This window comes from Excalfactoria chinensis, chromosome 3 (genome assembly GCF_039878825.1).
Source record: "Excalfactoria chinensis isolate bCotChi1 chromosome 3, bCotChi1.hap2, whole genome shotgun sequence".
NCBI classification, from domain to species: domain Eukaryota; kingdom Metazoa; phylum Chordata; class Aves; order Galliformes; family Phasianidae; genus Excalfactoria; species Excalfactoria chinensis.
This window is the reverse complement of record NC_092827.1, coordinates 102,496,701-102,511,634: the sequence shown is the minus strand read 5'-3', so window position 1 is coordinate 102,511,634 and position 14,934 is coordinate 102,496,701. Positions and strand designations below refer to the sequence as shown.

The window sequence follows — 14,934 nt, the reverse complement described above, 5'->3', positions numbered from 1 at the left end:
AAGTCAGCATGGGTCCATTTTCATTTTTGTATTTTCAGTTGATCCATTTGAGATTTTAATGGCCATTCATTTCTTTACATGTTAAACTGTTTTATAAATGTGCTACAGCCATCTGTGAATTCTTGGACCCTTGACGTAAGAGAGAAGTTGTTACTGTTAGCAGGTGAATACTTTAAAGCATAGCTGCTTTACACATTTAGCAGAAAGATTTAATTCCTAGTAACTTTCTGCAGTACTTGATGTAAGTAAAATCTGTACATACATGCTAGTGGTTTCTGTTTGTTACTCTGTCCATTAAATTCATGTTATTTAACAAAAAAAAAAAAAGGAAAAAAAAGAATTCTTACAGGCATGCATGTTTGTGCATTTATTAATGTGCAAGCATACACACATACCCTCTTTCTGTTTCATCTGTTTTTTTTCTGCCCCCACCTTGGGAATGTTGCCTGCTGTACTTGGATGCTCTGTACTTGTCTGGCATCTTCAGGTTTACTGTGATCTTTGCAATGCAAAAAGTTGCTGCTTCTCTAACTTCTCATGCTTTTCTGCTAAAAGAGATGAAATAGAGTAGCATTTTTATTTTTATTTTTTTTAACTGATACTTTGTTTTGTTGGCTAGTAATATTTATGATAGAAATCAGAAGAACCTCTTCATAACTAACATGATGTGAACCTGATCATGAAAATTTGCATTGACTTTAAGAACACCTGCATTTTCTAACTTTCCTTTCTGTCCCTGTGGTCACAGAAAAAGTTGTGGACTTGCAGGAGCAGCCAGGTAGCACTAAGTCACTTGGTCAAGAGGATTTTACTGCAGTCCCACTTGATACTGCTGCTTCTCTCCTCTCCTTCTCTCCTCTCTCAGCTGATCCCTTTAAAGAGCACTCAGCCTTTGATTCACTCTCAGATGGATTACCTGCAAGAGGCATTTACAAAGAAAGTGCAAGTGAGGTTTGTAAAGAAACAGTGGAAAATGTAAGAAATCCATTCCTTGCAGAGGGAAATAAGAGAGACGTATTCGAGATGAAATACTCAGAAATGGAACCCTCACTTACTAAAGCAGAAGCAGCCATTTTATTTCAAGCTGAAGAAGAAATGCAGCTAAAGGGCTCTAAAAAATTAAGTGATCTGGAGAAAATGCCTGCACAGCCGCTGAGTATGTCTCCAGAAACTCCTAAAGATTTGTTTGAGAAAAATGTGAATGATATCTTTTCTAGCAAAGACAAAGGCGGAGATGGTGATGATGGTGACAAAAAGGCATTGAAAGAAGATGCTATTCAAAGGGAAGAGTATGTAGACTTCAAACCGTATGAGCCAATATGGGAAGTAAAAGGTGTTGGTCATGGACTGAGCAGCTTGAGAGAGGACATTGAAAGTAAGATAGATGGCAAACTGGAAACCAGTTTACATGAGAAATATGGTATGGATAAGCTTTCAGTGCTGAAGGATTATGAAAGAGACAGCGAAGGCAGTGCTGAAAATCTCTCTTTCCCAAGTACCCCAGAAGCTGTAAAAGAACCTTCACAGAATTACATCACCTGTACTAAATTTGAATCCTCTATAACTCCTGATGGTAGCAAAGTCAAATCTATTTGCCCGATAGAGGAAGACACTTCAGAAAATAGAACTGATGACGAGAAAAAAATTGCAGAAATGAAAGCTCAAAACACAGAACAAAGTGATTTTATCTCTCAGGCACTTGGCAAGCAGGAAGGCCTGGAAGCTGATGATGCTAAAACAGATAGCTTATCGACACCGCTGTCTGACACTGCAGCAAGTATGCCTGAAGGTCTCACTCCTGATCTAGTACAAGAAGCATATGAAAGTGAAATGCATGATGTGGCATGTACAAAACTTGCTTATGAAACAAAGATTGATTTAGTTCAAACCTCTGAGTCGGTGCAAGAAACTCTAAAACCTGTGATACAACTCTGCCCTTCATTTGAAGGTTCAGAAGCTGCTCCATCACCTGTACTGCCTGATATTGTCATGGAAGCCCCACTGAGCAGTGGGACTGCTGCTCCAGAAGAATCTACTGTGCAGCTTGAAACTTCTCAATTAGGAACATTTGTTACTCCTGCTAGTTATGAGAATGTAAAACAAGAGTCTGAGAAACCTCTGTTATACCAAGAGGCAGTGAATGTGCCTTTGACACAGGCCCAAGAAGCAGAAGAGGAACTGACACTTAAAAAACCTGATCGTGAGAGTAGCAGCAGTCCTGAAGATCTAGAGACTCCATATATATCTATTGCATGTGACTTAATTAAAGAAACAAAGGCCTCTGGTGAATCTGCTTCTCCATCCTTAACAGATTATTCTGCAGCTCCAGCAGCAGAAGACATTTCTCAGGATGTGTCTGAACACAAGGAGCTTGCTGAGAAACCGTCTCCACAGTTTGGAAAATCTGACTTGATTCATCACCAGGTGATACCTGACGTCCCTGGGAATGAAAGTGAAGATCAGACCCTTGTCTTAAATAGTGAATCAGTTGAGAATATTGAAACTGACGAGGAACAGGAACGGCTGGTAGATTCATGGGCTGCTACTGGTAAGCCCTATTTGGAGTCTTTCCAAGCTGAACTAGACTCTTTCAAAGTTGTTAGCACTCAGCCATCTGAGCCCACACCTACAAAAATAGCCAAGGCAGAGAAGATTCCACTTCAGATGGAATTGCTGAACACTCTGGCTTATTCAACTGATGTATCTATTGCTACAGAACCAAAACCAGGAGATGGCAAAGGTCTCTCACCTATTGAATCTTCTCCCATCTCAGTAGAAGATGACTTTGTGATGCTAGTTGATCCTAAAACTGGTCCTGAGTTTGTGGCTGAAGTCACTGATAAAGAAACAGTGCACAAAAATGAAAATGAGGAGATCAGTAATGAGACCAGAGATGAGAAGAGGTGGTTGCCTTGCCCAGAGCTGCCCTGTGATCTGTCTGTAAAGAATGTAGAAATGAAAACTGAAGAAAATGCTCATGCCTTGAAAAAGTCCTTGCAGGCTATGGACAAAGAAGTGCCTGAAGTGTCCATGGTGTCCTTACCAGCCACAGATACCTCACCTTTATCTACTGAAGAAGAAATAGTCAGTGTAGGAAAGCCAGAAGCTTTTCAGAAGAAAGATGAGAGAGGAGCTGCTTCTGCTAAAGAAAAGGAAAAACCTACTGCAGTCTTTTCAGCAAAGCTGAATATATCTTCAGGTAATCTTTGTTCACTGTCTTGCAGTTCACTAATCTCCATAACCTTTAGCTACACTTAAACAAGCCATGACTTACTCTTTTTTTTTTCAGTTACTTTCTGTAAACTTCCCTGTTTAAGCAGAGGGTAACAAACTAATGCTAGGGCCTGTGCTCTCACCTTTTTCATATTTTGACTGCTTCAGTCCTTTTTTTTTAATCATATTTATCAGGAGTGGTCTCACTGTCTTCAGTTTTCTTCAGTTCTCCTGCTGGTGATCTGTTGGTGTGCAGATAAGTCACTACTTACTGTAAGCTTTTCTGTGATTGTCTACAGGCTGAGCATTAGAGGTCTTCTGGACTTGCTGTACGCAATAGTAAGCCAGGGGTGGTGTCCCGGTCTACTTCATGTGCACAAGAGACATTTTTTCTTTTCATGCAGAATTCAGTTAAACAACAGACTTCAGAGCTTGGGAAAAACTCCTTTCTGCTGTGGTACATACAGCTTATGCCTGGAAAAGAACATGCACAGCTCCACTCGTGATTTACGGCCTACCAGAAATAAGTAGTGCACAAGGGAGCTAAGTGCTCAGTTTAGTAGGAAAAGCGACCATTAAGAAACTGAGTGTTCCTGCAACCGTTAAGATCGGTTTGCACACAGCACAGATAATTTTCAAATGGAACTTCCATTTCAGTGTTTGGTTGTGTTGTTGTTTTTCATCCAGTAATGTGCTATTTAAAGTAGAAGAGAGTTAAAAGAAGGTTTCCCCTGGCTTTCATTCTAAACTATATGCATTATGGAGTTCCAGCTTCCTGTAGACTGGAGAAGTACCTTGCTTTTTTGATGTTGTGCTCTGCTGCTGAACGGAGTTGTACTTCTGTGACATGCTTGAAGATTCTAACAAGACATAAATCCATTAATAAAATCAATTGTCTGCTTTTATTACCAAACTTCTTCCAATTAGCAGGAAGAGTAATGAAACAAAGAACTAACAGACAGTTACCTTTCACTCTGAGAAAGGGCAGATAATTCATCACACGGCCAAGCAGTGGATTTGTGCTGTGTGTGTTCTTCTGAGCGTTGCGTTTTTGTGCTGTCCTCAAATACTTACTCATTGATGCTGCTTGTTGTAAGCCAACTCAAATGCAAACATAGCTCCGTGTGCCTGAAAATGTACCTTCTGACAGCCCCTGGAGGCTGCAGGCAGATGGTAGAAGTGGTTGCAGATTTATTTAGTTATTAAATACACTCCATGACTCCAATAAAGCAAACAGAGTTTTGAGCAACCTCACTGGCAGATCCAGGTTTAATTCTATATGGCTGACCTTCTGGTAGCCTTAGCGTGTTTTATGAGGGTGTCAGACCACAGGGACCTTGTCCTTCACTGTGGCACAGATGTGAAAACAAACAAAAATAAGTTCTGAATTGGTTTGGGTTTAACTATGGAGAAACCCATCCTCATGTAAGTAGTTCCTACTTACAGCAGTTTTAACAGATCACTTCTTTTTACCTTGCAACACCAGCAGCTGCCACTGTTAAACGCTTGCATGTCAACTTTGGAGATTGTGCCAGGCGCTCCTTTTTTCCCATCCCTTTCTCAGTATATGCTGTATTTGGCTTCCTGTCCCTTTCTCACTATGTGGCTTTCTAGCAGATAACCCTGTTGCTTTGCTCTCATGCCAACCGGACTTTAAAACCCATTTCTGACGTCCATAAAACTACTGTGTATGAAGGTTGACTTCAGCATGGATTTTGTTGTGATGCTGCACTGTGGCATGGAAGCCAGGGTGTAGGCAGGCAACTGTGACTGTTTGGGGGGGTTGCTTTACAGCCTACTTATAAAATAGGATTTGGATGCCATCTAGTGTTCGTGAATGAGCACTGACTCAAGTGCAACTTTGCTTTCAAAGAATGATATTCAAAATTTTGGGAAATTTTGACTTAATGTTTCTAGAGTCAGAAGATAAATGTGTTAAATATCTTACTCCTTTTGTTGTACAGACTTGCTTCACTCACTGTATTTTCTTTACTTGTTGATAGAGATTATTAGTTCTCATGAATATAGCAGGAAAGCCATCTTGCCATAAGCTTATTTTGTCAGATGGAGGTTTTTCACAGCATGGCCCAGGTTGGGACGGACCTGGAAGATCATGAATCTCCCAACCCCCCTGCCAGGCAGGGCCACCAACCTCCCCATTTACTAGACCAGGTTGCCCAGGGCCCCATCCAACCTGGCCTTGAACACCTCCAGGGGCAGGGCATCCACAGCCTCTCTGGGCAGCCTGTTTCAGGACCTCACCACTCTCATGGTAAGGAACTTCCCTCTAACATCCAACTTAAATCTTCCCTCCTTCAACTTAAAACCATTTCCCCTTGTTTACTCCCCTCCTGGTTATAGGCTCCCTTCAGGTACTGAAAGGCTGCAATTAGGTTGCCCCACAACCTTCTTTTCTCCAGGCTGAACAAGCCCAGCTCCCTCAGCCTATCATTGTAGGGGAGGTACTCCAGCCTCCTGATCATCTTCTTGGCTCACCTCTGGACCCTTTCCAACAGCTCTCTCTCTGTACTGCAGGCTCCATACCTGGACACAGTATTCCAGATGGGGCCTCACAAGAACAGAGCAAAAAGGGACAATCACCTCCCTGTCCCTGCTGGTCACCCCTTTACTGATGGAGCCCAGGGTACCATTTGCTTTCTGAGCTGCAAGAGCACACTGCTGGCTCATGTTAAGTTTCTCATCCATCAGGACCCCCAGGTCCTTCTCTGCAGGGCTGTTCTCAGTGACTGCTCTTAGTCTTTATAGGTGTCTGGGATTCTTCAAGCCCCAGCGCAAAACCTTGCACTTTGCTGTGTTGAACCTCAGGTTCACCTGGTCCCACCTTTCAAGCCTGCTGAGGTCCCTCTAAATGGCATCTCTTCTTTGCACTGTGTCAACTGCACCACTCAGCTTTGTGTCATCAGCAAACTTGCTGAGGGTGCACTCAATTCTGTTGCTGATGTCATTGATAAAGATGTTAAAGAGCACCGGTCCCAAGACAGACCCCTGGGGGACACTGCTTGTTACCAGCTGCCACCTGGACACAGAACCATTAATTGCCACCCTCTGTCTTGGCCTTTCAACCAATTTCTTATCCATTGCATGGGCCATCCATCAAATCCACGTCCCTCCAATGTGGTGATAAGGATGTGGTGGTGCGCTGTATCAAAGGCCTTGCTCAAGTCCAGGTAAATGACATTGGTCACTTTCCCCTTGTCCACCAATACTGTCACTCCATCATAGAAGGCCACAAGATTAGTTAGGCATGACCTTCCCCCGGTGAAGCTGTGCTGGCAGTCTTGGATCATATGCTCATTCCTCATGTGATCAAGCGTGTTATTCAGGAGGATCTCTTCCATGATCTTCCCAGGCACAGAGGTGAGACTCACTGGCCTGTAGTTCCCTGGGTCCTCCTTGCTCTTTTTCTTGTATATGGGAGTGACATGACCCTTCCTCCAGTCATCCGGGACCTCACCTGACAGCCATGACTTCTCAAATATGATGGAGATCAGCTCAGCAGTCACCTCAGCCAGCTCCTTTAGAACCCTGGGATGCACACCGTCCAGCCCTATAGACTTGTATGCATTCAGTCTCATCAGGTGGTCTCAGACTTGCTCTGCCCTTACAGCGGGGGGGATTTACCACACCAGTCCCCACCCAGAGGTTTAGGGATGCAGGGCTCAGGGACGTGAGAAATACTGGAATTCTGGCTGCTAGTGAAGGCAAAGAACTCATTCAGTACCTCAGCCTTCTCTTTGTCCACTGAAGCCAGTTCTCCTTTTACATTTACCAAAGGAGGTACACCTGTTTTGGCCTGTTTCTTCTGGCCAGTGTACCTGTAGAATGTCTTATTGTTTTTCACATCCCTTGCCAAGTTCAGTTCTGTCTGTGCGTTGGCTTTCCTGATCCTACATCTGCAAGTCTGGATGGCATCCCTGTGTTCATCCCTTGTTTCCAGAGCTTGTAAGCATCTTTCTTCACCCTCAGTGTGCCCAGTAGGTCCTTTCCGAGCCATGCTGGTTTTCTGCTTCCTCTGCCCACTTTCTTATTCAGAGGGATGGAGACCTCTTGTGCTCTCAGGCATCCTTGAAGAGTAGCCAGCTCTCCTCTACATCCTTGTCTTTAAGGAGAGCATCCCAGGGGATCTTGGCCAACAATCCATTAAACAGCTTAAAGTTTGCTCTTCCAATGGTCAGGGTCCTGACCGCACTCTTGCCAGACCCACATCCCTCGAGATCACTTGATCAGGGCATGGTTGCTGCAGTCCAGGCTGCCTCGAACCTTAACTCCTTTAATGATCTTCTCTGTGTTGGTGAGCAGCAGGTCCAGCAACGCGTCATCTCTGGTCAGTCTGTCCAATACCTGGACCAGAAAGTTATCATCAATGTATTCCAGGAGCCTTCTGGACCTCTTGCAGCTCACCATGTGGTCTTTCTTTTGAAGTTCCCCACCAGGACAGGAGCCTGTGACCATGATGCCTTCTGCATCTAGAGCAAGAAAACCTCGTCAACGGTCTCCCTTTGATCAGGTGGCCTGTAGTATACCCCTATCTCCAGCTGGCCTTTATTAGTCCCATCCCTAATTCTAACCAGTTCTAACCTACAGGCTCTCAGTCTGTTCCTGACTGTTTCTCAGAGGGAGTTCTTCACAGTCTGTCCACTCTTTGACATAGAGGGCAATTCCCCTACCCTTCTTACCTTGCCTATCCCTTCTAAAGAGCCAGTAACCCTCAATTCCAGTTGTGGGACAAGGGCATAACTTTCCAAGTGCATCATGGTTTCCAGCTCCTCCTGCTTATTTCCCAGGCTGCGTGCACTGGCACTTCAGCTGGGCTTTCCTTCTCACCATCTTTATAGAGGATCTAGAATCCCCTAGAACAGCTGCATCCCACTTCCTTAGTCCATCCCTCTACTGTCTTTGCCCATCAAGTTTGGTAGCCCTTGAACTACCCACTCAACCCCAGTGGCCCTTGTTTAGTCCCCTTCCCCCTTCATACCTAGTTTAAAGACCTTTCAATGAGTCCCTCCAGTTCATTGCCTATGATTCTCTTATCCCTTGGTGACAGGCTACATCTATCAGCAGCCATCATGTTACCAGCTTACAAACTCAAAGTACACTGCAGAGTCCCCCTATTTGTTATAATTTGATATTTGTTATAATGATGTCAAGTTGTATGCCGTGCTGTAACCACACAGGCAGTTATTAAATTACTCCAAATAATCATGCTGAAAAGTGCAGGAAGCTTAAACTGGTTTTGGGTTTAGCAGGAAACCCATTTGATGGTGCTTCTGAAAATCAGTCTCTGTTGACATTTGTTTCCGAGTGTGCTGGGGTTAGGTTTCAGCCTCAGAGGCTGATACATCTCTCATTTTCATGTAAACTGCAGAGAGCTCTGTACTTGAATTACAGAAATAGAGAGATGTGCTGATACTTTATTTCCCAAATTTTCTTGAGGGAGCAGATACAAGATGGACTTGTATTGGGTAGCATCCTTTGAGAGGGCAGCTGAGCCCTATTCATGTTGGAGCTTTTTCTTAGCTCCAGTGGTCTAACAAGCAGAAGTAAAGCACTTCCTATCATTCTGTGACAGCAAACCAGGACATTGTGGTTATATGAAGTATAAAATGCATCTGCTTGGTTCATTCCTGGTTCTTTCCATATTGAAAAAATGTTTGGTTAAGTAGAGCTGCACAGCCAGTGAGAAGTGCTTGGCTTGATTTGGTTGTGTTTCACTGAGGGAAAAATACCCTGAAATGATGCTGGGCAGTTTCCCTAAGGAGTGTAGTATTCATAAAATACCATTTAATTCAACATGGAATCTTGATTTAATTACATTTGATTATATTCTCAAATTGTTTGGCTGTTTAGGTCTTCTTTTAATGCTCCTAAGTAATAAATAGAGACTTATATTCCAGTCTTGGAAGTATCTGGAAGAGTAGGAGGCATTAAAGGAGTCACTTGGAGCAAAATCTTCCTGAGGGAAAGATCTGTTATGTTTCATTGTAGCTCTGCTCTTGAGAGGCTTTGAGTGTAGTTCAGTCTGCAAACAGCAAATGAGGCCTATTGGGCGTGTAAGAATTGTGGAGAGAATGGAGTGCTTGTGGTTATCAGCTTTGGCAGAAGCACTGATAGGCAACTGGGGCTGGGTGAGACCGGAGCTGGTTCTTATCCAGAACTCACTTCTCGTCTAAGTCAGGAGAGCTCCAGCCAGCTGCTAATAGTAAGTCAGTGGGTAAGGCCTGCTCCGTGCAGGTGTGCAGCCCTTCAGAAGAGCGGTACCTTCAGCAAAGGGTAGTTAGGAACTTGACTGCATTGCCTTTGGTTGACTGGGTCACTTGAGAGTATCACTGTGCACTTAGCCCTTTGGAAGCTTTATCTTAATGCTGGTACAGAAAGAAACGTGTGTGTTTCCATAATGACACGATAAAACTCACATGGGGGTTCGTTGGCGTACCACCTGCAATTGGTTTTCATGTAGGATAATGCTTTTTTTTTTTTTTTTTTTTTTTTTTTTTTGCCAGTCTCAGATAGGAAAGAGGGACTCTATTAAAGAACAGTCACAAAATTTTCAGCAAAAGTGGAAAATAGATTGGTATGGTTCTCACAACCCTTGCAGGCTTTGAGCTTCTAGTTTTGTCTCAGGCCTGCACAGTACTTTATGTAAGTTGCTTCTTATATGTTAGCCATATAAACTTCTGGGTTGTTCTTGTTTCTATTGAAGTGGAGAACTGTCAGATTTGTTGCTGGCACCGTGGGGTGATGATCTAGAATACAGAGGGAGGTGTTGGCTGCAGGGGTAGTGTGCAAGGTAACCATTCTCAATCTCTGCTCCTTTGAACCGAATAAATATGGCCCAGCAGCACATAAGGATGCTGTGTACCATCAGAAAAGAGTCCTAGCCCTTATTTGAAAAGCAATCTGCTGCAGGCTTCCAGGTGAGCCACTGCTCTGAGCCCCCTCCCAGCAAATGGCTGCAGTGGTGGCGCAGCCGTGTGTCGGCACAGCAGCAGGCTGCCTCCAGCCAGCACTGCGTCAGCTCCACGCCCCACGCTGTCAGCTGACCGCCTCCTGCAGCACCAGTGCAGCAACGGCTGCAGACACGGCCGGGAAAGCCCATGTTTGCCATCCTGGGCTGTAGATTTCTTCTCTTGCAGCTGTCCTATTGGTATGCATAATTGATAACTGCAGCTGGAGGGTAGATCGTGTGTGGAGAGATGGACAGTCAGCCAAGCGGTTGGAAGGATAAGGGTATTTGCTCTTTCAACTTTTTTCTCTCTCTTTTTTAATTTTTTTTTTTTTATTATTTTTGTTTTGTTTTCTTAAGCTAAAGATGTTGTGGGTTGCTTTTAATGAATGGTATTTGTAGCATGCATTTGATTGTGGGATGTATGTGAAGGTGTAAGATACTTTGGTATTGCATGCAGAACAGTAAAGGCTGCAGATTTCAAGAGATGAATGTGAATAGCGCAGAAAGAATAAATAATTTATGTTGGTGAAGCAGCTTGTGTGGCACTGCGGAGCTCTGCCAGCCCCACTGAGCATGCTAAGAACAGCTCCTCCGGGTATGCATTTCACAAACACCGCCATATCCAGAGGTAGCTCATATTCCTTTGAAATCTGTGTATTATTGATAATTTAAAAATATTAACCATTAACTTGAGAGGACGTCATGGCTGCAGTTCATGTGGTTTAGTCATTTTATGAGCAGACATTGCATGCAGGCTGCAGCAGGCTGCGTTTGTTGCTTCATTACGTCAGTGTTTGGGGTCTTTCCTTAATTGCGCTTGCTTAGAGTTCCCCATGTTTCTGTAGGATTCCAGTTAAACCTGTACCTGGTTTCCAGAGTGCAGAGGTGTTGTGCTGGGTGGTAAATAAGAAGCTAGCCTTAAATTAGTGTGCTGCTGACCTTTGTTCCTGTGGCCGCCAATGGGAGATCCCCGTTGTCAATCTCTGGGGATCATTATTAGTGCTCACTGTGTAAGAGTTTAAGCCTTACCAAATACATAATCTCCACAAACTTTTATCAGCAGGACAACCTTTGGAAAGAAATGTCATAACCTCTGGATACTGAATTTGTTAAAGGTCCCTGCAGTGCTTGGTACTGCTGAACTTGCCTCTTTTTCTTCTTTAAATAACCATCATTTCAGAGTTGTTTTTCTCCTGTGGAACAGAGTTGCCAGCTGTGTGGGATCCGCACAATGCTCTGTCAGAACTAGTGTAGCAAAAAAAAAATGCTGTGGGGATAAAAGTTTGCCCTGCCGAGTACTCTCGGAAGTTCTAAGCTTTTGCTAAAGGCAAGTGGGTAGTAGGAAAAAATACCCTGAGGTGTTCAGTCATTCGTACTTAATGTGTCATTACTTTATGTGGTCAGTATCCGTTTGTCAGGCTTGAAATACTCAGGGTTAAAAAAAATGAACAGGTTGGTTAGTTACCTTTGGGTTAGTTACTCAGAGGCCCTGCTTCAGGCTGGCTTTTGCAACCCAATGAGCAGCATTAGCTGCAGTCTGTCCTTCGCTGCCCCTGAGAGCAGACATTTCCCAACCCTGAATTTGAAGCCTCGAGAATAATGGAGTCATTCTTGGATAGAGATTAATGAGTTGCCACTCGGGAGCTTGCCTTTTTCACCCAGCAGAGTACTGAGGGCTGTCAGAGCTGCAGGCATAGAGTAGCATGGGGACATGCAGGCTGGACACCTGGTTAGAGTGCTTCAGTGCAAGTGGGCCTGGTTAGCGAGGAGTGGAGGTGATATCAGATGGACCAGGCAAACCTGAGCCTGTCCTGCATGTAGATCTTGTGCTGTGTAACTGTGCCAGGTGTTTCGGTCTCCTCTTCCTCAGCCCTTTGTTCTTACAGAAGGTCTCCCATCAGGTGAAGGAAGCTGTTACTCCCAAGGAAGTCTGTGCTTTTAATTATGGTACAGTTTAAGGTTTATAAGAAAATGGAAGGTGGAACAATAAGTTTTCTGGGGAAGAAGAACAGGTCTGGTTCCCCTCCTTTTATGACTGTGCTCTGGCAGTCATGCCCCTGAAGACCATCCCCGAGTGCTTTCTGTTAGCATTTGTTCATGATGAGATGTGGCAGTCCTGTTTCATGTTTTTTTTTTACTGCGTAAGGTCAGGCTTCAGCAGCATGGAAAACCATGGCTAAAGATTGATGACACGATTCATTTTGCCCCGTAATAAGCAGAGAAGCAAATATTGCAACTTGCTTGTTTCTGAGTTTAGACATAAACTGAAGAAAAATGGAACAATCAGATCTAAAATCAGAGAAGAACCAAAAGTCTGGTCTGCAGATAGATTTTCCCCCAGGGTGCTGTTTCCTGCTGGAAATAATCTTACCTTTTGCTTTGGCACACCTGTTTCTGCTGGAACAGCTGTGGGAGTTGAGAAAGCAGCATAGTGAAAGTGGTAAAGCCCCATACCTGCAGTTATTGATCTCTGAGATAAGCAGGGTGAAACCAGATTACCTGGGAGATGGCATGACTTTTATTTTTAGCACTTTTAAGGCCAGGCCCCACATGATGTAATCAGTAGTGAACCGTCTAACGTGCGTGATTTGTGTTTTAATTACTTTAATGAAAAGCCAGGTTAGTGACTGAATAACGGTAAGATGAGTGCCATAGCTATACCTACCAAGCTATCCCAGTGTTTTCTTTCAGTTTTTTACTAATGTGCTGAAAATGTCTCTTTTGAGTTCTGGCTTAGGTGTGAGAAGTGGTAGAAAAGGCTGTACAGGCTCACACAGGCCCTGATTTATGAAGATTTCCTAATGAGCAAACAGGACTTTGGAATGGTTTCCTCGGTTCATGCACTGCAAGTGCATGCATGCATATGTGATCAACTAGAAAGAAAAGAAAATGTACTGCATTGGCCCATTAAGGATTGTTACCTAGTGTTTGCATTTTGGGGGGGATAGCTTGGTAGTGTTGGACTTCATTTTCATTCTTGCATGTGCTTTGTGGAATTGGTGCTGGTTTTTCATTGCTAGGATTGTGGGGCAGGTGTGCCAGATGTAAAAGCTGTGGGGTCCAGGCTGGCTCTGTGACCTCAGGGGGTCCAGCAAAGCAAGTGTGCCTGTCCCCCTGCATGCACTGCTCCTTTGCGCTGCTTTTCCCCAGAACAGGGAGGGTTCTGTTGGTTGTTGCTGACTCCCCATGACTGGCACCCTCAGACAGACTCACTGTTTTTCCAGCCTGGGCTTGTTTTGTTTCACTGAATTGCAGCAAGGCAGTCAAGGACCCAGCTGGCTCCCAGCACATAAAGTGGGGTAAAGGCACTCTGCAACTGCTCCTGCTTACACTGTCAGTCATGATGTAAAACAAACATAATACGAAACAGAGCAAGGGACCTTGTCATTCTGATGTAAGAATTCATTTAAGTGTGAAAGCCCAAGCCTGCTAATGGTGCCTGTGTTTGGATGGCTTTGTCCAACTGCTGGGCTACTATGTTTCTCACACCTCTTGTAGTATGACTACATTTGTGCTCAGGTGCAGTGGGGCGGATCAGTCTGGAGGCAATATTTGGCAGAATCATAAGGTCAGGGCATTCTGTGCTTTGGCTACCTGGGTAGCACATCACTTGCTTTGACTGAATGCAGCTGGGAAGACTTAGAGGAGACCTTACTGCTTTCTACAGTGACCTGAAGGGAGGTGTTACAGCAAGGAGGGTCAGCCTCTTTTCCTAGGAAAAGGTGATAGGATGAGAGAATGGTCTCATGTTGCACCAGGGGAGGTTCAGGTTGGCTGTCAGGAACAATTCCTTCTCCCAAAGAGTGGTGAGGCAGTGGCACAGCTGCACAGGAGTGGTGGGATCACCGTCCATGGAGGTGTCCCAGAGCCATGGGGATGTGGCACTGAGGGACGTGGGCAATGGGTGTGCTGGGGGTTGGCTGGACTAGATGATCTTGGTGCTCATTTCCAACCTTAATGATTCTAAACCAGCTTCCACCTGACATTCCTGTGGCTCCATCCCTGGTAGCCATGTTCTGCCCAGCCGCCAGCCATAGCAGCACAAAGCGAAGGCTTTCTTTTGGGCACACCTCTTTCCATGTAGGCCCTCCAAATGAATTGCCCACCTGCAGGGCTGCCTACAGAGGCAGGTACTGTGGGGCACAGACAGGGTCTGTGCTGGCTCCTTGCTGTGCGGCTATGTTTTGGGGTCAGATTAAGATGGATGAGGGCTGGAGCAAGCTTGGAAAGCAGAGCTGCCGTTTCGGGTCTGGGCTGTCAGATGCTCTCTGCAGAAGATCTGTGGAAACCGTGAAGATCACTGTCATAAGTAATTAAGAAGTTTAATTAGCTTGACCAGAAAGTGCCCCTCTAAAAAGAAATCTGCAATTTACCTATTTGTGGTCTTAATGGCCACCATGGCAATTTTCCTTTTGCACCACAGAGGCATTTAAAAGCTGCCTGGTCTCTGTAATTCTGTTAAGTTTCTGCCAGTACCACGCTATTCTTAATCTGATCCAGAAAAGGCTTCTAGTTGTGCTCCTGATCTGTTGTTACTGTTATTTGAGGGACAGAAGGAATTTGTGTTTACCTTTCAGAGCATAGAAAGGCTCTGGTGTCATGGCCGCTGCACGCACAGCCTCTGTAAATTATAGCCGCCCTGCTTTCTCTTCGCTCCCCGGTTACACAAAGGGTCTTTCTTTAGGCTGAACCCCTTTGTGTGTCCTTTTGCACGTGCCCGGCACGGAGCAGCACTGATAGCAGCCGGGCTTTCC

The 14,934-nt window shown here is 44.6% G+C and overlaps 1 protein-coding gene across 4 annotated transcripts in view; it reads left to right on the top strand.

Annotated features, from left to right (window-relative positions):
• RTN4 (reticulon 4) overlaps positions 1 to 14,934 on the top strand; it is a 42,520-nt gene that overhangs the window by 10,951 nt on the left and 16,635 nt on the right. The window contains exon 3 of one of the 4 annotated variants that reach the window (XM_072333714.1): positions 866 to 3,199. The exons of 1 other annotated variant lie outside the window; for it this stretch is intronic. In XM_072333714.1, coding sequence (XP_072189815.1) covers positions 866 to 3,199 — 2,334 coding nt within the window. Of the gene's footprint in view, positions 1 to 748; positions 3,200 to 10,261; positions 10,462 to 14,934 lie in introns of those variants that run through there. 2 more of the 4 variants (XM_072333713.1, XM_072333716.1) reach the window with 2 other exon arrangements.